The sequence below is a fragment of the Cyprinus carpio genome, chromosome A13 (assembly GCF_018340385.1).
Source record: "Cyprinus carpio isolate SPL01 chromosome A13, ASM1834038v1, whole genome shotgun sequence".
NCBI classification, from domain to species: Eukaryota; Metazoa; Chordata; class Actinopteri; order Cypriniformes; family Cyprinidae; genus Cyprinus; species Cyprinus carpio.
In genome coordinates, this window is record NC_056584.1 from 15,833,715 (window position 1) to 15,858,054 (window position 24,340).

The 24,340-nt window shown below is 37.0% G+C and overlaps 1 protein-coding gene across 6 annotated transcripts in view; it reads right to left on the reverse strand.

Moving 5' to 3' along the window:
- Positions 1-1,355: 1,355 nt before the first annotated feature.
- Positions 1,356-24,340, reverse strand: part of LOC109101141 (potassium voltage-gated channel subfamily KQT member 5-like) — a 110,182-nt gene continuing 87,197 nt past the window's right edge. For 2 of the 6 annotated variants that reach the window (XM_042768966.1, XM_042768965.1), the window contains 14 exons: positions 23,538-23,713; positions 22,022-22,147; positions 20,407-20,517; positions 19,214-19,309; positions 15,324-15,417; positions 14,330-14,357; positions 11,886-11,942; positions 10,535-10,755; positions 9,571-9,679; positions 8,357-8,488; positions 7,960-8,070; positions 6,465-6,572; positions 5,293-5,422; positions 1,356-4,693 (listed from right to left, as the gene is read on the reverse strand). In XM_042768966.1, coding sequence (XP_042624900.1) covers positions 3,626-4,693; positions 5,293-5,422; positions 6,465-6,572; positions 7,960-8,070; positions 8,357-8,488; positions 9,571-9,679; positions 10,535-10,755; positions 11,886-11,942; positions 14,330-14,357; positions 15,324-15,417; positions 19,214-19,309; positions 20,407-20,517; positions 22,022-22,147; positions 23,538-23,713 — 2,567 coding nt within the window. In that variant the 3' untranslated portion in view covers positions 1,356-3,625. Of the gene's footprint in view, positions 4,694-5,292; positions 5,423-6,464; positions 6,573-7,959; positions 8,071-8,356; positions 8,489-9,570; positions 9,680-10,534; positions 10,756-11,885; positions 11,943-14,329; positions 14,358-15,323; positions 15,418-15,610; positions 15,700-19,213; positions 19,310-20,406; positions 20,518-22,021; positions 22,148-23,537; positions 23,714-24,340 lie in introns of all 6 variants that reach the window. The other 4 variants (XM_042768969.1, XM_042768968.1, XM_042768970.1 and 1 more) reach the window with 4 other exon arrangements.

A 24,340-nucleotide genomic window follows, 5' to 3' on the forward strand; every position in this document is an offset into this window, starting at 1 on the left:
TTAAAATATGATGTTAGTTTCTGTTTTTTTTTTTGTATGAAGTGTTTTGATGTTCTACTTTATCTTGTGCTGTTTTTCTTTTTTGCAAACCACTTTCATATTTACGAGACATTGCTGTCACATTAGATTAGCTATTAGATTAGTTATTGTCATCATTAGAATAGGCGGCAATTATCTTATAAAGAATTCAACGTAAGTATGTCACGTGAGTTTGATACAGGCCAATAACTGAATGCTTTCAGACAATGATGAATTTTATTGGATTTCAGACAATTAAATAATGCCCACTGTGACTGATGATTGCAGGGTTCATTAAAGCATTCATTAATGAGTGAGAGGGTTTGACTACACTTCTCGAGCAGGACTTGCAACGCCCGCACGTGCATTCAAAGCAAAGCGATAAAGCGTAATTTTAAAGGGACAGCCAACGAATTATAAAATCCGATTACAATATTTTCCGGCATCATCGGGGCCCTCCCCCAGCCCGGGGCCCTGGGCTTAAGCCCAGGTAAGCCCGTGCATTAATGCGGCCCAGACTCTAACTGTTATTTTTACCGGTTGCTCCATCACAGACTTTTGACTGAGAGTCGACTCGAGGTCCCTCCACTGCTGTTCACCGTCTCCACCAAACTTTGCGCCGACACTCGCGGTTTCTCTGCTCCGCGCGCCTCTAGGAGACTGAGGCCTCCATGACATCACCGGTACAGTTTGAACGGGTAACGGCTTTGAAATCTCCACACCATCCGCATCGTACTCATCTTCCCAGTCCGACATTTAAAACAAACACATAACAGCACAAATTTAATTAATCGACGATTCCCTCCCGAACGACCACAAATCTCTGATCAGAAACTTCGATCAGTATACGCTCACGTGATCCCTTACAAACTACAACATGGCAGCTGCCATTTACATTCGTTACTGCTGTGAAAACCGTAACGAATTAATATGGGACCTTTTTGAATCTTTGTGTGTGATTTTTATTTTTTATTACTCTTTATTTATTTATATAACGCTGGCGACTATTTCTAAATTAAGTTACCATCTTTTTTTGTAAAAGTGGTATTTTTGTGGATGGCGTTTTTTTTTTTTTTTTTTTGTACACAAGATGAACAATAAACCGTTACTTTATCCTAAATTATTTGTTTAAATATTATTTGCAGAAAACTGTAATTATAGCCACCCCATAGTAACTGATGCAGTGCATCTGCTAAATAAAATGGATAGATTGTCTTCTTTCTTTCACTCCACATAATCCAAACCTTCCAAAATGTAGATTAGGAGAAGAGAAAATGGATCTAACATATAGGCCCACAAAATAAGGCACACAGACATTAACAGCAAGCACACTAGGCCAATTTTCAAGTATTTTGTTTATTTAAGTATTATGATGATCATAAATCTTCATTTTGCATTTTTCAATCCCAGAGCATCAACTCTGTTATGTGCACAATGATGAAATAAATTATTCTGAATGACAGAGAACGCTAACATTATCAAGCATGTATATTAAGGCCAGTTTCTGTGTAATAAATTATTTGATCTAGTGGTAAAACAAAGAAATGCTGCTTTAACTGACAGATGCTTTAAGTTCACAGCCAAACAGAGAATGTGCAATTATTAAAATATAAACATAGCAATTTCAATAAGAGTTCAAGGTACTGTGAATACAGAAGTTGTATAAATGTTTAATAAAATGCAAAAAGGCACCGTAAAACATTGAATTACAAATTAAAACTTTCAGAAAAAGTAGTAACAATAATAATATAACTCATAAAGTGTTAGGAATACTAACTATTATTTCTGTACAACCTTTTTTCTGCATTTCAAGCATCTAGTTCCACAGCTGTTGACATTTTCTCAGTTCAGTTCTCAGGTGCCTATATTATTTATCTCGATTCTAGAGCAAAATAAGCATCTCAACTATCTCTGGATTATAAATCTTATTTAAAGCATATTCGTGTTAAAACAATTCATCACATTTGCAGGTTTCCTCTACACATCTGAACAGTTGTGCTTCCAATTGTACAGTGGCAAAAACATCTTTAATGTACACCTTTAAACAAAAAAAAGTAAAAAAAAAAAAAAAAAAAAAAAAGTAACACAGCTAATCATGGTTAGTCTACATACACATAATGATACACGTTACATTCTAAGTTATACAGACAAGCATTTTAGCTAAAGCACTTATTGTACCATTCAAAAGCATGGAATTAAAAATGTAGAACAGAGGTTACAAAGCTGAGGTTTAGGTGTAAGACACCTGCTTGCTACAAATAAAAAAAAAAAAAAAATTCAGAAAATGCAACAGAATTGAGATATTGCCGCAATTCCAATAAAACACATTTGTGAGACTTTCTACTTGACAAAGATCATTTCTGATTACATGGATGCAGGTTACAAAGCAATCGATATACATGTAAAATTTTATTACAATCATTTATTATGATATTGCAAGTGTGATTTATTGTCATGATGAAAATTATATATTATCTTCCTCATTTTTTTTCTTTTCATTTTAGCAGCCAAATATCCAAATGAGGACTCAGAATTAGAAAAATCTGAAATCAGGGCTTTTCAAAAAACCTGATTGTCACAAATACCTCTTCACAAGACATTACACCTAAACACACCATACCATCCCTTTAGTAACAGCATTCAGCTTTCTTCAAATGCTAAGACTCAGGTTTTAAAGGACATAGTCAAATTAAGAAAGCATATTTCTGTGTAGGCTACAGCGTGAAGATGCATTTGTTTCTGGGTTTCTTCCGGAGTTGCTTGCAAACCCTGCTTGATTGGCTGAGGTTTGCATAGTATCACAGATTAATGTGGTTTTGGACCAAGACCATCTGGTTTTCTGCTATTCCCCCCACAATTTCTTAACACATGCAAATAAGTGGACCGCCAAACATTCAGAAAGAAGTGAGAAATGAATCCTAATGCTGAGTGAGGGCTTATACAGGTGCATTCAGTACACACTTCCAATTCTATTTGCGGTTGCAGTTTAAACATGCTGATCCCATGCAAGACTGAAGGAAGTGCTCATTCAGTACCCTAACCCTTCATTATTTTAAAGGCATATTATGGGTTCAATACAAGTTCTGCTCAGCCGACAGCATTTGGGGCATAAGATTGATTAACAGACACACACACACACACACACAAAATAAATAATAATAATTTCAACTCGTCCCACATTTTCTATTTTGTAAATGCGTATATAAAGTATATGGGTTAGGGTGATGGACTCACAATGAAAATAAATGTAAGCTTATAAAATTATAATCTTCCTTCATATGCTTACATTTTTTTTACACACTTTTCAGTCAGTTATGATGATTGCTGATGTAATCAGTATTATGTCACAAATCTGTTGATTGAGCTTAACTTATATTGAACCCAGAATATTTTTCTAAATGTTTCTTTCCTAACAGTTTCTTGTTAATATAAATTCTCTTTTCTGACAAATTGTCCATGCATTGATATGTATGAACGAACATAAACGTGTGAACAGCATGTCTTTTTCTTGTGAAAATTAGAAAACATAATTTCCTTTGGAAAAGAAGCACATGAGGGACATGAGGTTGTGTCCAGACTCCACAGTGAGGTTCCTGTGCCTCGGGGGTTATTCGAGGCATACATGAGGCAAGTTATGGGACTCAAGAACATCTCTTGGTCCAGCCTGGCTGGGAGATGGCCCACTGACTCCTGTCCGTAGCAGCTCAGAAGAGAAGGTCGTATCGTTGCTTTGTTGGTGGAGGTGGTAACAGTCACCCTCCGTGGTGTCCAGTTCTTTGTCATTGATGAACAGCTCCGTATCGCCCCATTCTGCCAGCGGCTCGTGTTCGTTGGACGCATTGTTGCTGCTGCCGCTGCTTCGGGTGGACAGGCCGGGATGGCAGTCCGCAGCAGTCGGTAGCATGAGGTTCTGAGCGGAAAGAGACTTACCAAGCCCACGCTCGACCTGAAGCGAGGCAGCTGTTGTGGAAGACGTGAGCATCAGAGGATCAATGTCAAGGCTCAAGTGTCTTCTCCATGACCCATCTTCCTTGGGATTACGTTCGGGCTTGTCCCGTAGCTGTACCATGCTTTGAATACTCTCGGCTTCCCTGTCTGACTCAGCCTCGGTTTGGGTACTCAACAGGCAATTGCTCTGACATTCATCCCGGCTCTCCTGCAGTGTCTCTGGGATAAGGCTGGTAGGCCGACTTTGAAGCGTTGGTACTATAGGCGGGAGCTGAAGGGTCAATGAGGTTGAATGGACTGTTGGGACCGGCCTGGTCAGCTCACTGAACCGCTGGTGACTTCTGGAAAGGTTATTGGGGGTGAGAATGGGAGGTGGGGACGCAGGGTAGAAACTGTCTGGGCTGGAGGGTTGGTTGTTAAGGAGTGGAGAAGGTGAGAAGGAGGAGGCAGAATGTGGGTAACCAGTACCCAAGCTGAGTTCACTGGGGGCCAGAGCAAGATGAAGACCACGGTGCAGGTTACTGCTGCCCGAACGAGACATGCCACTGCCAGTAAGCTGGGAGGAGGATGACAAGTCTTTGCTATGGATGGAGCTTTGGTAGTCGGAGGTTTGATCCAGCTCAAACAGGGGCAAAGCAGACAGACCAAGCATCGAAGAGGAGCCTTTATGCAACACTTGCCGGTATATATCCAGCAATGAGTCCAGCTTTGACTCAATGGACTGTACCTGTATTATATAAGAAATAAAAACATCACATTGGATTTTTTTTATTTATTTTATGCTTAATAATTTTAAAAAGTTTGTGGTTGGTAAGATTTTTATGTTTTTGAAAGAAGTCTCTTATGCTTACTAAGAATGCATTTATTTGATTATAACACAGTAAAAACAGTAATATTGTGAAATAAATAAATTATATATTTTAAAATGTAATTCATTCCTATGGTGCAAAAGCTGAATTTTCAGCAGCCATTTCTCCAGTCTTTAGCATCACAAGATCCGATCCCTCAGAAATCATCCTAATGTGCTGATTTGGTGTTCGTGAAACTTTTTCTATTTTTATCAATTCTGAAAACAGAATTGCTGCTTAATATTTTTGTGGAAACTGTGATACATTTTTCTCAGGATTCTTTGATGATTAAAAAACAAACAGCATACAACCTCTTTAAGAAATTATAAATACTTGAACTGTCACTTTCATTTTAATGCATCCTTGCTGAATAAAAGTATTAATTAATTTCTAAAAAAAAAAAAAAAAAATTCATACTGTCCCCAAAACTTTGTAACTGTAGCATGTTTATTTAGACCATCAAGTTCATATAGCTTACTTGTCTCTCTACTTTACATACACGGCCAAGCATGCTCATGTCATGCTCCAAGGACTCTCCTTCGGGGAGGATTTTCTCCCTGCCTTTCCTGTCTACCGAAATCTGTCCCTTTCCCAGTATCTGATCCACTCTATAAGGAAGAAGAAGAAAAAAACAGTGTTTTTGAGCATACAGTACATCAGGATGCACACCTTTACACTGTTGTTCCTCAAACTCGAGCAGGGCACAACACAGCAGGATACGACTGGACTTTGGTTAGTGAAGAAGAAATGAAGTTAGTACATCACCATCATCTACGTTTTCTGTTACAGAGTAAGAAAGAGGTGCTGATATACAGTATTTCTGTAAATGTTACAACTACATTCAGTGCAACTGAGAGTTCTATTTTTTACATTCTAAATGTTACTTGCTCTTTGTACGAATTGGTTGTCATTGATCTGATCTATCTATGCAACAGTAGCTGATTAACATATCAAGTCCAAAATGATAAACCATGCTGCAGAAAAACCCCTAGTGAGCAAGATTTTTAGCATAATGTAGTAATGTACATTTTCAGGTAGATGTAGCGTATGAAACCAACAGCAATCAGCTGAACCAATCAAAGTGTGCACTACACAATTAATAAATCATCTCCTTGGTTAAAAAAACACTATTTATTAATCAACTTGGAGTCCAATGATGAAGATAAATAAGTGGTTCTCAACAAGGCCTCAGCAAACTTCCAAATGACAAAAGCATTAAAATGAGCTAAAATGACTAAAATTCAAGACATTGCTTATTATACTGCAGCCCCTCAACAACATTTTTTTGCTGTTGTTGTTTTGAAGAAGAGGAAGAAGAAGAATAGCCTAGATTCCCATGGTCTTGAAAATGTGAGTAAACGTGTGAGTAAAAATATTTTCAAAATTCTTATCTAGTAAAGTATGGGGCCTTGGAGTCAAAACCGTTGTGAACCACTGCCATTTAGATTCATTGCAGATACTGATTTTGGATTCTGTTTACTAGGTGAATGGATGTGTAGGTAGTTTCAGTTCTGATAATAAATGACAAATAAACCCTATGAATAGTTTTATTCAAATACATCATCACCATTGGACCCCATTCACAGTATGAAGTGATTGAGGTAAGTACGGCCCCATGACTAGTCCCCCAGCCTGCTACAGGCCTCTGACCCAGTGTGCTTCTTCTTGCTTTGGCTGTAATACATGTGTAGAGAGGGAGAGGAAAGGTTCCTGGCTTTGGTGCTGAGTGTCTGATGTGGACCCACAGCAGTGGCGAGTCTAGATGAGAAAACATATGGGAGTCAAGTACATTTTTTAAGGTTCTGCCATCAAGGAAAGGGAGGAAAGAGAAGGTTGAACAGAAGGTACTTATGGCACCACGATAAGATACTACTACTACATGTGATTTACTAAAACATGTTAATGGTCAAACCTAAGGTCTCAGTAGTCTAATTTAAATTATTAACAGTTGCTTCAAAGTTAGTGTTTCAAAGCCAGTCACCGAGGTACCTGATATTTAAGTAAATGTAAGTAAAAAATTATTGTTGAAATCAGAGCTAGCAAACAACTATTGATTGCACACCTGTTGGTTCACAATATTAAAGAATAACAATATTTTAATATGCTACTTTTTTGATTCCATGCCAAAATCAAGCACATAGACCCAAACAATAGGGAAAGCCTAGAGGAATTAATCTAAAGGTTAGTACTATACACAGGCACATTCAGTCTACTGCCATGCACTGCTGGTTTAGCATTGGCCAAACATGTTAAACAGGAAGAAAGTTTTATATTTGAGAGATCAAGGATTTACTGAACAAAGCCAACAGCTTGAGGCTTTGGGTCACTGACACATCACAAACATGTCCAGCCTTGACTGCAAGAAGACTTATTGTAAAAATTATCTATCTAATTAACTAACTAACACAAAATAAATAATAATAATCTACACTACAGTTCAAAGTTTGGGGTGGGTGAGATATTCGTATGTTTTTAAAAGATATATTTTATGCTTACCCAGGCTACATTTACTTGATCATAAAAATACAGTACCATAAAACAGTAATGCTGTAAAATATTATTACAATTTAAAATAACAAATAAAACTTTAGTGTCAAATGATCCTTAAGAAACTATTAACTCAAGAAACATTTCTTATTATTGTGCTGCCTGATATTTTTGTGTAATTCAGTTTTTTTTTTTTTTTTTAGAAAATCTAACTGATGCCAAACTTTTAAACATTAGTTTTTTCTTGTTCAGTATTTTTGTCTTGTTTTGAAATAAACACATCTTAAACATACTTAGATAAGACTGCATAATATATCATGAATTATGAATATTCTTTTGTGTTTCTGTCACAAAAGCATAAATCTAACAAAATGTAATAATGTTTACATTTTAACAAGCAACAATCAGATATTAAAAATAAATGTATATATTCCCTGAAAACAAGTTTTAGTATCTTACACAATTTATCTTGATTTAAGGATTTTTTTATTGTTTATTTTTGTGCAGTGTTTGTCTGTAGTATTAAACTGAACTGCTGTAATGTTGGTGTCCAGAGGGAAATAGTCACTGGAGATTTAGACACATAGCCTCAGCAATTGACTCATTCGTTCCAGAGTTAAAGGGTGTTTTTGGGGTGGGGGATTGTGGGTCAGCTGACCCTGGGGCAGAGTGTTTCCTCTTGGCCTGGCTGTAATACAAGTGCAGGGAAGGAGAAGAAAAGGTCTTGGCTTTGTTGCTCAGGGTCTGTGGACCCACAATGGTGTCCAACCTGAATGGGAGTGCACAGACAGGGAGATAAGACAGACATGGACATGTAGATGTAGAAAGTGTACGTAAGAAAACAAAGTTACTTAACTTTTTTCTGTACAGCTTTCTGTGAATATGTATTTGTGTTAACTGCATTTGTAAATGTGTATTGGTGTGTGACAATTTATGCAATATCCAAAAAAAAGAAAAAAAAAGTAAAACTATAAACCAAGAAATTATGAATGAATTTATAACTTTCAGGCACATGTTCAAGTTTTCACCACACAACCAGGGCTGGTTAATCTCACCTAGTCTGGAGACTCTTGATACGGCATAACATATCCAGGTGACCAGCAGAGTATTGCTCAATCACATCTTTCACATCATATGGTCGCAGAGTCTCCTTAAACTTCTTCTTGGCCACATGGAATTTCATTATCCTGTCAACAGTGAAACAAGAAACAAAACTCAAATAACTTTTCTTTAGAAATTATGTACCACCATACTGACACACAGGCATATGTAGTAAGGGTAAGGGAAAATAGTGCACTTTTTTTTTCTTATTTCCAGTTTAGACATTTAAGACATGTTTAAGAAGCAAAATTAAAAATAAATAAGTAATAAGACATTTTTTTCAATAAATGCATCTTGAATTAACTTTATGTGTCTAAAAAAATGTATTTTTTTATTATTATTTGAATGATTTTAATTATTTTAACCATGAACTTAACTTAAGCTTAATACAAGAACATACAAATTCCCCATGAGGTAAGTAATATTAAATTTGAAATTCTAGTTACGTTTAAAGACACATCTATAAACATTGTATTGTGTATATATGGAGTCAACTCAACATAAAGCAACCCTCTTTGGAACTCACAAATAAACAATGCAAGTTGTGAAAGCTTGCTTAACACCACTAGAGGGCAGAAATGAATCACAAATACCATAACAGTTTATAACCCAGAGGAAACATATGATCAGATATACCTCCTTTAAAAACACCGTTTATAATATTACTCAAGTAAGGCTCATGTTCTAGTAAAGATATGTGTTATAGATGACATTAGCTGTGAAAACACTGGTATTACCACCGGCACACTAAAACCTAAACCTATTCTATGCGTGACGTTCTTCAGAGTGAAGCTGAAACTGAAAATATTGACACAGAGGAGAGTAGATTGCAGTGATCTGTTTCTGTAATGTCTTGCAGATTCAAGCCCCTGTGAGCAGAACTGGCTGGGAACATGTCTATCTGACACCCTGGGAAAGAGGAGTGGGGAACATCTCAGCCCTCCTGCAGAGAGACTCTAATAGTTTGGAGTGATGGAAGTGAAAGAAGTCACCTGAAGCAACATCAGTGGCCTCTCCCAGCAGGAGAGAGACAGCAGTGATGATCTAACCCTAATGTCTCAAATAGGGCAGGAAGGTCAAAATGAATGTTTTCAACCCTGCAACCACAGTGTGAATTCTTCAAACTTTCACTAGGGGAGAACAAGGCTCTCTGGGAAGTCACACTCACCTGATGGCCCTGATCACTGCTTTTAGTGGGGCAGAGAGATCTTCCACAGTCACATCACAATGACAACCCTTCTCATCAAAAGCATCATCCGGTCCAAGATTTGTGTCAGCTGTGAGAGAAAAAGAGAGAAAGGAAGAGAATCTGAATGATAGCAAGCAAAAACATTTTTACAACGGATCCTCAAAAAGGCTGAAAACAAAACTAGGCTGAAAAGAAGAGAAAGCCCAGGGCAGATCAATACAGCTATGAATCAAAACAGCATTCAAAGCAAATCTTTCCCTTGATCCCCATCACTGACCACAGGCCACTCCACTGAGCTTTACAGCATAAATACTGAGAGGAAGTACTGCTGTACTGAAAGGCAACAAAATGACTTTTCATTCCCCCAAAAATAAAACAAATAAATATGATAAAAATATAAATTTGAAACAAAATAAGAAAAAAAAAAAACATCCTCATTTTGAGTGTCGTTTTTGAAAGTTTTGCTAAAGATTTACTGAACTATTTCACTGGGTTTTATTTTCCCATGGGAACATGGGTTTTGTCAATCCTTTGTGACTAATGTACAGGATTCTGTCAATACTGAAAGTCCTCCTATAAACAATGTCTCTATCTCCACTTTGTGTTCTACTTCCCTGAGGGGCATTCTGGTGATGGAAGCATGAGCCAAGGTCAACTAGTGCAAACAGAGGGTCCCATGGGAGACCATGTTCTCCCACTGCAGCCCGATAGCGTTTGTAAATTCTGCCTTCAGGGAAAAGTCCAAAAAAGCAGTACGGTATATAGGGAAAGACTCATTCTTGTTTATAAAGTGTCAAATGATGTCAAGACTAGCAGATACCAAAGCAAACATGACCTATAATTGTTTTTAAGATTAAGTCCTTATTTGTGAAGTAAATAAAACCACAGTTCTGATTCTCAGCCAAATAAACAACACCAGCCAAATAAAAAAAAAGCTGTTCACCTTCAGCTGTTGTGCGAGATTGGCTCTTGAGCCTGAGGGATGGCCGGAAGCGTGTTCGGTCATTGAAGCTCCAGCTCTTCTGGACCTTGGCTGGGCTGCTGCCCTCCACGCCCACCTCTGTGGCAGGAGAGCGTCGGTCATTCACAGACATCTGCCTGCTCTTTACACTCTGACCACGAGGACTGGCCATGCGCACACGTTCCCGGAAACTTAACTTTTGGCTGCAAGTTAAGGAAAGAAGAGGGATGGAAGAGGATGGGAGGTGGGAAGGGACAAATAAACAGACAAATAATTAAACATGAAATGGAGATAAATATGTATTTAACTAATGTTTGGTTAAAACTGTTGTGATGGCTTATTTTGGACCTGCAAGTTCCCTTTCTTCAGTCTCTACTAAATTCCTCCAGTAAAACAATAATTTTTGTTGTTGGTGTTGTTGTCATGATTTGGAACCACAACTTACTTGGAAGTTCTTTGGTCGAAGCCCCAAAAACTGTCCTATACTTTTTTCAAAAGTTGCATCAAAAGACCATCATGCAACACAAACCTCATTCCAAGGTTTCCACCAAAGTAGCAAGCAACATTTTGAAGCAGGACTCTCTAACCACCCTACTTCTATTGCTACCTTCAGTGTGGAGCAGCCTGACAACATTTCCATGTACCTTTCTAGCCCTGATGCAGAGGCCCAGAATATATAAAACAAACAGTTTATGAGCAGAACAGTTCTATACAAATTCCTTCAAAGACGAAAATTCTGTAAGCTGGGGTTCTAAATTCATGCTGGATGTATACATAGTCCACTGTGCTTTGAGCTCATGCTTGGTAATATGTACAGTATGTGAAAGAGATGTAGTGTAAAAGGAGAGTGAAGACATAATGCTGTAAAGGTGACTTACAAGAATATAGAGCCTAAGTTCATGCACATGCAACATACCGGTTAAGACTAATGTGTTAATGCGAATGGACAAATACAGTCATAGACATCCTTAATAACTGAACTGAACCTTTAAAACTACTCGATCGGATTATTCCTGCAGGTAATACAATATGGGATGTTGGAAAACTGGTGGTTTGATGTTTAGAAGCTTTGTACTATTTTGTTATTATCACAAATTAGGCATTGTATCATATTGGTAATAACATTGTGGAGTAATTGCTGCATGTCAGATAGAGGTATTGGATAGATCAGTCAGTGGCAGTTATATCTTTCAGGCAACAGACAATAGGACCCTCATATTAGACCTTCTGTAGGGTCTTCAAGGTTATCTGTGGTGGACGTCATCATCCATGCATATAGTTAGTCAGCATTCACATTGGTCATATTGCTGGAGCAGTGGGGGATGCTGGGTACCTATATTTCCTTGTGGTATACCTCCCGAAGAGCCTCTGTCTATTACTATGTCCCTTACTAAGGAAGTGAGGAAGACAGATGGCAGATGAATTAGTTAGACTGTGAGCAGAAACAACCTCCTTAAGTGTAAGAATTATTTGCATGGAATAACATTGAAATAGAGACACTACTTGGGGGTAAAAATTGAGCAAAATGCTAAATAAATTGGCATGTTTTTCCAACCAAACATGGTAATATACAGTTTAATTAGCATTGCACCAAGCACATCCACACTAGAAGTATATTCAAATAAACAGTGTACAAAACTTGTCTGACAACCAATAAACTTTGATAAACTTTCTTGGATTTGCTGGTTAATTATAAATTGTTTTCTGTGTATATTATTTTTTTTATTTTATCAATTTTAAAATGTGTTTTGTGGGTTTTGTGGACTATACTTAAAGACTAAAGACTTAATGTTCATCCATTTAAAAGGTTTCACAAGCGATGCAAAAAGTATTCACAGTTTAGCTGTATGCTGTAATGCCTTTGCAATTTGAAGGTTAATTTTCCATCACATTTAATGACACATTTGCCACACACCGAGGGGCTTTTCCAACTGTAAATTACTTCATTTAAGTCTGAGTGCTGGTGCTCTGCTTTTCACATATTTAATACGAAGCATGCAAGCATCCAATTCCAGCACTAATTGAAAGCGTGAGGACTCAAATTAGAAAAAAAGCTTTGGGTGCAACCATTATTTACAAAGACTGAGCAGTAAGCTCCACCCCTGCTGAAATCACATGGAAGTTAAAATACATAACATTACCAGCCTGACAGCAAACACTACACTATAGTCTTGCAGATGCGACAGTCTTTAATGTGTCTACACATAGTCCAGTACTGTGTACAAACATGCAGAGTCCTAAATGTCAACAGCTACAGTAAGTCTGGAACCGAGTCACTATTTCTTTCTTCTATTACTTACTGGACCTATTGATGAAAGGTTTTTATAAGAGGGTGTGGGTTGTTATCGTGGAAAAATATGAAGAACAAAAATGTAAAAAGCACCTTAATGCATTTATGCTCTGATCTTTTTTTCCTGGCTGCAGTAATATTTAACGGTCAAAATAAACAATCTCTGAATGGAAAAAGTGCATCAAGTTTCTGTCCATGTAGGTAGACAGAGAAAAGTGGGCAGAAGTACTCATCTATATTATTACAGAAGGAGTTCTGCAAGTTCAAACACACACATACACACACACACACACACACAGATATGCACACACTTCGGTACAGATGAACGCTTGTTCTTAGCAAGTTAGCAAAGTGAAGCTGCTCCACAGTTAAACTACTATTCTATGACTTTTACGAAATGGCTCTCTGAAATATTTGATTCTAACTAAACAATTGTGGCCAATGCAGTGGTGAAACTGAACCACTAAATTGTATATTTGTCTATTGTCCAAAACAAAATACTAGTGCTACTTTCATGTCTCAGGCATCACTCTGTGGTTTCTTTCTAGAATAGCTAGTATATTTATATAAATTTACATTTATATATTAATATGAATTAATGTATATAAATATATATTTCAATATGTTGGTCAAATATAATTGTATAATTGTATATTATATTAATAATATAATTAACGATAATAATATCCGGATAAAATCACAGTGCTATTCAAAATATTTTTTTATGTAAATAAAAAGACTCTTATGATGGCTGCATTTATTTTATAAAAATACAGTAAAAACAGTAATACTGTGAAATATTATTACAATATGTACAGTATATATGAAATATAATAATTTTATCCCAGTGAATTTTCAGCAGCCAATACTCTAGTCTTGATTGTCACATGATCCTTCAGAAATCTTTCTTAAATGCTGATTCATATCACATATTATATATTTTTTTCAGGATTCTTCGATGAACAGAAAGTCAAAAAACAGCCTTTATCTGAAATGAAACATTTAAATGTCTTTACTGTAACATTTAATTGTAATATTAAATTACATTTTAATTTAAATTTAATACATCCTTGCTAAATTAAAATATCTTATAAAATCATAGTGATTATAATGTACAAGTAATACAATAAAACAAATAAATTCAAATCAATATTTCATACCCATGTATTTAACAATTTTGTGTAGCCTTGTTATAAGAGACAGTACAGTTAGCTTCACATTGGGGTCCTGATTGTCCTATCTTGGTTTATTCTGTGATAATGAGCGGATGACTGTACATTCCATACATACCAAGCTACTACTTCAAATAAATGAAAGAAAAAAAAGGTGGGTATGAATGATAAAGCAAGAAATGTAACATGCCATGACTGAATGTATTTAATTCTTCTCCCTATTTTATTGATGCCATGGAAATTAAAACACAATCAATACTTAAACAAGTTAAACATTCCGGACACTAGGAGGATATAGATACGAGAACAACAAACCTGCTGATGGATTCCCCCTGGTCTTTCTCAGGTGTTAGTATAAAACATAGAGAGAAGAGAGGCAGGATATTAACACTTCACATGAATGACAAAAACTAATAAGGAGGCTACAGAAGAGACACAGATGCCTCTGAAATATACTAAGTGTTTCATTTTAGGAATGACACACCAATATATTTCACTGTCACACAATATATAGTTTAAATGTTAAAAAAATAAATAAACAAATATACCTCAACACACACAAACACACATTAAGAATAGGAAGAAATTAAGAGTCTTTTTAAAGACTGTTTAAACAGGCAGCAAACAAGCAGGCATGCAAGCTATGAGCAATGCACAGTCAAGCTGACTAAGAAGAGCGCTAGCTGAAGAGGGACAGCTGTGTTATCAAGGGCTGCTCTGTGTGTAATTGGTGAATTGCTTGAATATAGCAGTACACCCATTTGTCAGAGTATTGTCATGTGTCTTCAGGTGTCTGTCCACAAACTGTCCTGGCTTCTGTTCAGTTTGCTTTATTTATTATGGGCAACGTAGGGGAAATTTCAGTTAGCCACAGCATAGACACGAGGAAGCAGGTGTGAGTCTGTGGCTCTTATCCAAACTGAAACTTTAAAGCTTCACTTTGACAAGCTGAATCTCACCATACACCGGGTTGTGAGGTATCTCAGTATCTGTATGTCATCAAGTATTATTTTTATTTTTTAACTGAAGTCGGAATTGTGAGATGAAAAGTGAGATAATTTTATTATTATTATCATCATCATCATTTTTAATTTAGTCAATATATGGCCATATGCATTTTCTCAATGACCTAATGAGGATTTAAATAATCATGGATGTCTAACAAGACTACGGTAGGGCACAGAGGAGATGATTATGCTTAGGAAGAGAGACAGATTGAAGGGAAAACAGGAAAAAAGGAAGTGGGAAAATGAGAGCTACAGAAGCACTGACACCAAATACGACACCAGCTGCCAGAGTTGTACCTACTTTGTAGGGCTGCAGGTATGCAACGCCTTCAAATGAGGCTTCCAGGTAGCAATGGAAACCGAGTTCTCATCAGCTGCATAGCTACGCCACACACACTACGTGCAGAATATACAAAACCAGGAAAATAGGGAGGGAAATGAGAAGAGTAGAAAATAAAAAGAGAAATACACAAGGCCAGGAAAAAAGCAGGGATTGAAAAAAAAGGAGAACAACAAAAGAAAAAAAAAAGATTAGTAACAACCGGTTCATGTAAGCGCTCTTCCATCAGTTCACTGCATTGATACATGCCTTTGAGGAGAGAGAACACTTTTATAGAACAGCCATGTGGCGCTCAGGTATGTTCTGGAGAGGTCTGTGGAGTAGAGACGCCACGCAGCCTGACGCAGGAGACAGACACACACACAGGGACATGGGTGGAGAAAGACAATAGCATGGTGAGGGAACAGCCGGTGAATCACTGATAGGGCTCAAGACATTTCTTCAAACCGCTGCTTTCAATTTGTTTAAAATGTTTTGAGCAAAAATGTGTATGGAAAAAGGTGTATGTATTTTGAGGTCCAAAAGTCTGAGACCACTAGTTTAAAAAAAAGAAGAAGATTTTCTGCATAACAATGTGGGTAAAAATTTGAATTAAAAATTAATTCATTATTTCTTTTCCTTTAATGACAGCAGTGCTTGAGCTGCATGATCGTCACAAGACTGCATAAAACCTGATAATTGTTTTCCAGCATGATGTGAGAATGATCCAAAGAGTCACATGGTCACTAATTTACTAAATATTTCTAATTCATATTGTGTCATAAAGTTGTTTTCGGGTTAATATTACAGCACACTTTGAATTCCAGATTTCCAATTAGGTCTTAGAATTTTAGATTCCACTGTACACACTTCAAGGTGATTTTAGTGTTTAAACTTCCATGTCCAAATCTGAGAGTGGATCAGTGTTGAATAAATGTCTTGATGTGTGGCACAGACAACAACAAAACAGCCAAAGGACTTAAAAGTGATGTGGTGAGTGAAAAGAGAAAATTTTAAAATAAAAGCAAAAAATGCTAAATGTACACTTAACATATTTTTTAACAAAGCAAGAGCAACCAAGCTTTGTTTGTGTCCTCATATGTTTTAATTTAAGGGTTTAATTTTTGTCCATTTTGCACTTAAATACTACTCCCCAATATTTCATTCTAAACACCATGATATGAATATTTGACCACACAGCTGTTGACGTAGTATAAAAAGCAAAGCCAACATAAAACCCTACTCGCATTTAACTTCTGATTTTATGATGTAAACATATGAGAACAGAATGAGAACTGTAAAAACTGGGCTTTGCATACTAGACTGAAGCAAGACTTGAATATGCATTTACTAAAACAATACCTTTTTTTTTTATTATGCAAAATACTGAATGACGTAAGTGATGCCAGCAGAGATGGAAAGTGATTGATAGGGAAAAATAAATAATTTTGATTAAAAGTTATAAACAAAAGAAAACAATTGTATGAATGAATTATTCACAGTTAAGTGCATGCACTAAGAAAGAAAGAAAAAACATGTTGTGAGGACAAAAACATCAGAAGGATGAAAGACTGAAGATGGATCTCTTGAATTGCGTGACACAGCAGTGAGGAGGGAGGGCATGTTTTCCATCATTCTGTACAAGAATGTCAGTAAAGACAAAAAAAAAAAAAAAAAAAGCAATCGTAGCATGCAGGAAAGGATCCAAACCCAGACATAGCCTAGGCTCATACTCCACAGATCAAGATTCAGATATATATTTCTGCGTTATATAAAGACCTCAAGTGATTCAAAAAAGGTGAGAGAGCACAAATGATGAGAGATATTGCACCAATGCAATCCCTGCAACATTACATCATCGACAACACAGCATGGTTAAAATATATAATTGCTGACAACCGTAATTAAAGCTGAATTGTTGATGCCCACTGAAAGGCCTTTGGAAAAAGAAAGGAAAAGCAGGGTTAAAGCCAGGCAGGAAGAGAGACAAAATAAACATAAGCACCAATGAATATATGAGATCTTCCCTGTCTGCAATATCAGAAAACAACCTGGAGAAAGAAAAGGGGTCATGGTGGTTAAAATAGTTGGGAAATTGCTTGTGGGTTTTCAACAGCAGCCAAAAGGAAGTAACTCATTTCTATAATATTACCGGACCTCAATGTTTTGTAGATGTGTTTTGCGTGTGTGTGGACATTTTCCTGGAGTAAATCTGTTTCTCCTGCTAGAGGAGAAGGATGCACCGTCTATTAGGAAGAGCTATTGTCCTCAGGGAGGCCTTTGCTCAGAATTCCTTCCATGGAAACACTTCATAAATATCTGCAAGTGTTTCCTTTGGCTCAGACAGAAGATAATATTCCTCATGTAATCAATGTCCGTGGTATTGTTCATTTTCTCCTTTCATTTAAAAATTAACATGGTTCACTCCAAAAACAATCTTTATTAATCAATTAATTTAGTGAATTTATTAATCAATATGTTTGTATCTAAATAATATCTAAAAAATAACATTTATTTAAAAGGCAAAACTGTATCATATACAATTTTATTATTATTATTATTATTATTATTATTATATTAATAATTATTATTACTACTACTATTATTACTGAAATATGTTTAGATGTTTTTAGATGTATTTTTATTTTATAATTAACTGTTTAGTTAAAAATGATTAATATTAATCTTTATCACACTTAACATTATTATTCAATTTAAACTGTTATTTTAGTCTCATTGAGATACTATTAGATTTTGTTCATATTTTGAATTAGATTTTCATATTTTCTGCTTTCATGTTAATTTTAGTTTAAGTTTATATATATATATAATGTCTATTTAGTTTTTATAAATTTTTGTTTCAGTTTTACTTTAAGTTTGTCTTAGAACATTAAACATTAAAGGGATACTCCACCCCCAAAATAAAAATTTAGTCATTAATCACTTACCCCTATGTCCTTCCTAACCCATAAGAGCTTTGTTCATCTTCGAAACACAATTTAAGATATTTTGGATGAAAACCAGGAGGCTTGTGACTGTCCCATAGACTGCCAAGTAAATAACACTGTCAAGGTCCAGAAGCATCGTCAGAATAGTCCATCTGCCATCAGTGGTTCAACCGTAAAGTTATGAAGCGACAAGAATACTTTTTGTACATGAATAAAACAAAAATAACGACTTTATTCAACAATTTGTCTCCTCTGTGTCTCTCCACATCATCATAGTGCCATTTTGGAGAATATGAACTGAATGCAGGCAGCTCACGGCTCTTCTGTGTCAGCCATGCCACAAGGATGCGCTGTTTTCTTTCAAATCAAAGTGTAAATACACATAGAAAACATATCCTTGTGGCGTGGCTGACACAGAAGAACGTAAGCTGGCAGTACGGTGATGTGGAGAGACACAGAGAAGACAAATTGTTGAATAAAGTTGTTATTTTTGTTTTATTCGCATACAAAAAGCATTGTCGTAGCTTCATAATGTTACGGTTGAACCACTGATGGCAGATGGACTATTCTGACGATGCTTTTCATACTTTTCTGGACCTTGACAGTGTAATTTACTTGGCAGTCTAAACTGTCACTATCAGGGTGTCTTACACTATGCAGTGTAAGGGTGTATTGCAGTGACTCTGATCTTTGAGGATGAGAATGAGGACAGGGCAACTCATACATTTAGAAGAAATCAGCCTACGGTCTTTTTGTTCTTTAAAAACCAGCAGTTATGAAACATGAAGAGATCTGAGCATTAAGCATGGATGCAGTAGCACTGAAAGGTTTATACTTATAAACCTTACTTATAAATGCTAATGAAGCAGCATGTGTTGAGTTACTTACATTCTGAAAGTCTGACTGATCGAGTGTTTGAGCTTACCTGTATGAGGCTGGCTGCTGGGTTTCTCCTCTTTTCAAAGTGCTTTTGTCTGTGCTGCTCTTGGACCTTCAGAGCAAAGCCAGAGCCAAGAATACCCTACACCCACATCCACCCACAGAAAGAACACAAACGCACCCTATTACTAAGGTTCAATCCGCTGATTTGGACTAAGAGAGACTGCGATTGTGCAGGATATATTTGTGAGCAGAGAGTTACAGAACACTTGACAAGAATGAGTCAGACAGGCCGCTGAGGGGCTTTACAGCCACACATACTGTGTGTTCTCAAACACATCATAAAAATCTCAGTACATCACAGTACAAACAGTCTGCCTGAGCTAACTAAACGGTTTTAGTGATTTCAAGCTTCCTCCTAAAAGACCACAAATCCCCCATCTCTCGTAAGTGAGATCACTTAAGAAGTCAGGATAAGAAGGGTTAACCTAATGCTTAAACTTAGATCTCAGAGCAATTCATTCATTTGTTTGTCTCTCATCATTTACTCAAACTCAAGTTGTTCCAAACCTGTAAGAGTTTCTTTCTCCAGATGAACCCAAAAAAGGTAATCAAACAGCTACTGATTCCCACTGACTTCCATTGTTTTTTTTTCTCCATACTATGAAAATTATGATCATCCTTTCTTCCCTACTGTGTCGTATATATAAGTGAAATGGTTTGTTGAATAAAAACTGTAGGGTGGAACTTGATTTTTATCCATCAAGATTTAATTCATTGTTGTTTCTAATTGCTGTGAGTGACAGATTGCTGACAGGGAGAGTTTAATGTTTTTTTATAAGGACACAATAATTAAAAAAAAATTAGTACATGATGTGCATGGCTAAATCATGCATAATAAACACTGCAATATTCCATTAAATAAAAAAAGAAGAAGAAGAAAGAGAATTTTGATTTCATGGTGACTATAAATTTCTGCACACCAGGCCATCATAAGACTTCAGAAGACGTGGAATTTAGTGCATGGGTCAAGATTACTGTAAAGATCACAGTAAGATGTTTCATCAGGTTTGGGACAACATAAGGCTGAGTTAATGCAGACAGAATTTCCATGTTTGAATACACTTTAGCTTTAAATTCTATTTTATAAATCCATTGTTATGTAAAAGTAATATTTATCCCACTGTTATAATGTCAGAATGTGAGTCAAGCTGTACATATCAGGTTGGAGCTACTCACAGCAGGCAAAGCAAAGAATGAGATGCCCAGCAAAGCAAACCCTGCAGAAAGAAGCCGCCCGGTCCAGGTCTGTGGAGTCTTATCCCCATATCCAATGGTGGTGAGCGTGATCTGAGGAAAGATGTGAGAATATAAAGGTTTAACCTTTTTTATATGTTTAAAAGAATAAGGTCGTATTGCTAAAGACTTCCAACAGGCAGACAGCACTAAATTATGTGTCTGGTTGCAGGACCGCAGTGTACTTTAACACTCCACATATCACCTTCCCTCATGTATCCCTCATGTAACCTCTGACTGCATCTACATGATAGCCAAACAAAGATCAAATCCTGGCCAGGGGGCATTGGAAAGTCAAAGGCCTCCAAAGATGCATTCAATTCTGTCCATTTATGCCATGTTAAACACCCATAACCAGCAATCTGCCTTCTAAAGTTACACAGATGCACAGTATTAGATCCATCTTTCAGCAAGAGAAATACTTTGGTGACCAACATCTCGCACTCCTCTCCACAATCATGAGCGCTTTGGATTCTTGCAGGCAGGGGATACTTAAACAAAGGCCTGGCCAAAGCAAATTCAACACATCCAGTAAAAGTGAGTGATTTGTCAAATGCAAAGAGCACTGCGGCCTTTCACAGCACTTTGAAGCAAAGACTAGGAGTGTGGGAGCTCCCACACAAAGCCAGACTCCCGTTCTCCTGTTTTCCTCCACGGAAGCCTGCCTGTCAGCTCCAGACACTGGCTTGGGCTCAACCCAGTGTAAATACCGTGTGGCAGCATAATACTGGCCCACCGCTAGTTTGTCTCTGCATCTGAGCTCTACAGCAGAAGAACATACCCTTAACTGACCTCATATATCTTCGAAACAGCTCCGTTTGTGCTTGGTAGGAACAGGAAATTACATTGATTTGTTAAGTCAGCTGGTGAAGAACCATGACCAGTTCTGCTTTGTGTACCACAACAACTAAACCCTGTCAAGGCCTATGGTTGTAACTCACTTATTGATTAATGCATGAAATACAGCATATTATTGAGCATCTTACACCACAGAGATAGATTGTATATAGATGTGAAAAATGATAAAAAAAGGGGGGGGGTTGTGTACATTTAAAGGGGACATCAGATTTTTTTCCCCCCTTTTTAGCTTTTTTTTTTTTGCATTTATTTAAGTTTCTGGTATGTCTGTCAGCTCAGAAAAGCTGAAAAGAAAACACACAGCCAGTTGGTTATGCGCTGTCTGAGTCTGAAACAGTGGTTTCAGCGAGTGAGCTGTTTCAGTTTACATCTTGCTTCTACATAGATAGCAAACTATTTGAATAAGACCACCTCCAAGCCATATATTCACTTGCCCCATAAAAGAGAGGGGTGGGGTCATTTAAAGAGACATGCACTGAAACAGGTTGAGCCATTTTTGACAAGGTAAAAAGGTGTTGTTTTACACAACCATTGAGGAATTTTAACTAAAGTATGTTGCCGACATTTCATGAAGACCCTAAAGATTCATACCAAATGAGCATCCGATGTCCCCTTTAAAGAAAAATCTGCACAAATAATGGAAGCAATTGTGGAAGAGTGAAAAGATGACATTTAAGGAAGGCAGTTTAGTTAGACTTACCGTACCCCACCAAAGAGCATCAGCGTAGGTGGCGAACTGTTTGTTAAATTCTTTCTCCACCAAGTAGACCAAGAATGAAGAAAAGATCAGCACCAAGAAGCCAATGTACCAGGCGGTCACAAGCTCCTGAAACAAACATCGCAAAAAAAAAAAGCAAAGCAAACTTTATTTTTTGGTAAACAAAGGGGATTTACTATTAAAATTACAACATGGAAGAAATGTTCTGTGATTATTACTTAAAAATTTATGTTTGTTTCATTTTAGTAGTAGTAGTAGTAGGGTACTGTATGTACATTCTACTGAAAAATAGTAATAGGTTCAATGTCTTCAAATCAAACCGGACTTTTATTTTGACGGGTTGCCATGAATACCTTTACAGGTTTGTGTATGTGATATGACGCTAGTTTTACTCAAATCAAACGGTCAAATGCTCATGAACTGACTCAGAGCAGTTCTGGAGATGTTGATGTTTACGTCCTCATTTAGTGAGACGACAGACGCTGAAATCACCGCGAGCATCACGCGCGCTTCCATATGTGTTTAATAAATGAAACGGCGCTTCTGCGCCATTCATTAACAGAGACACGCAGAACATGCAGGAGTCATATTTAAATTGACTTTTGCGGGTTAATATTTACAGATATTCATGATTTGATTTAAATGCAATGACCTACTTTTGATTAATTCATTCAAAATTCCATGACATTCCGCGTTAAACTGTGAATTTCGTTTTTATGACTGGATTCCGCGATTCCGTCCGCGTTTTCCGCATCGTGGAAATCATAGGGCGCTAAATTAAGCACTAGGCTGGGAGACCAGTTTAAACCAGATAAAAATAGCATGGTCAGCAAAAATCTGCAAAACTGTGAAAAATCTGTGAAAGTGTGAAAATTACAAAAGGCACAATTTTCTTTTCTTGTTTCTTTTTTCCTTCTTTATTTTTATATTTTCTGTAAAACTGCACCGGAACATTGTTTATTGTAAAAAGCACTTTGCAAATAAACTTACTTTGAATTACAATCTTTATTAAAATGTTTTATAATTTACAAATTTTTCTGGTTTTAAAGAGGTTGTCAGCTGGTCAGGTTGGGGGATCAGCTGGTTAACAAGCTACTGTATATCAGCTGAGCACCGGGCTGGGAGACCAGCTAAATCAGACTAAACTAGCAAAGACCAGCGAACCAAGCTGGTTTATGATGGGGTTTTTTTCAGTTTGATCAGGGATGTCAGGAAAATGTAAACACCTAAGCCTGAAAGGAGATAGAAATAAGTAACTCTGCTATTATATCAACCACAATGATTCATTGCGGGGACCCCTAATCTCTCCACTAAATGGTGGGTAACTGAGGAAGCTTGAGGTTTGGCTGCAGCCCGTGGATGGAGTTTCAATCCAAGCGGTGCTGGAAAAAGAGGTTGATTGTGGGGTCACACGTCTACCTCGACTTGAAAACTCACACGCAATGTCATGACCTGAGCTCATTTACAAATTTTTGCAGTTAAATAGGATTCAGTATACCTTGCTGTGAGCGTAGACTACAGATCCAAGCAGTTTCCAGGTACCACCTCGCCTGTCCATACGCACCATGCGCAGGATCTGCAAAAAACGCAGACTACGAAGTGCAGATGTGGCAAAAATATTGCCCTGACTACCAGCTGAAACCACTGCGACGGATGCAATGAGCACAATAATGTCTGAAACACAAACACAGGAGACAGGGATGATTTTTTCTTTTTTTTAACAACAGAGGAGTAATTTTTTTGTCTTATTAAAAATAATTATAGCAGTTAGTCATTTAGGAGATGGAATCAGTGACTCATAGTCCTCTTTATCTCACAATATCAATACTTTGTCATCACTCAGCCAACTCCAACAAGACCACCCAGCCATTTCAAGAGCACCGGAGCCCATCTACCTAAACTAAGCTTGCTGTTGTTCTTTAAGACAGGAACAGAGATATAAAAAAAAAAAAAAAAAAATAGGCTGTTTCACTTGTCTGTTATGTCTTTCTCCCTGAGATCAGAGACAGAGATAGGGGCCAAGAGCGAGCAGAGAAGCCACAGCCTTACAGAACAGCATATCTAATCCTTCGCTGCACACAGAAAAACCTCTCCAGCTCCCAGCGTGTCTTAATCAGGCATAATATTGTTCTTTACTCAAATCACTTCTGTCATATTTTCCTGCTGAACGTTACACTTGAGGTTTGAAATAAGAATGCTCTCATGTCACACATGCTGAAGGTGGCCTCCTAAATGTCTATTATTTGAAATTCGAATCTCACAACCTTTGAAGGTTGCCACAAGGTGAAAATGGAACATTGA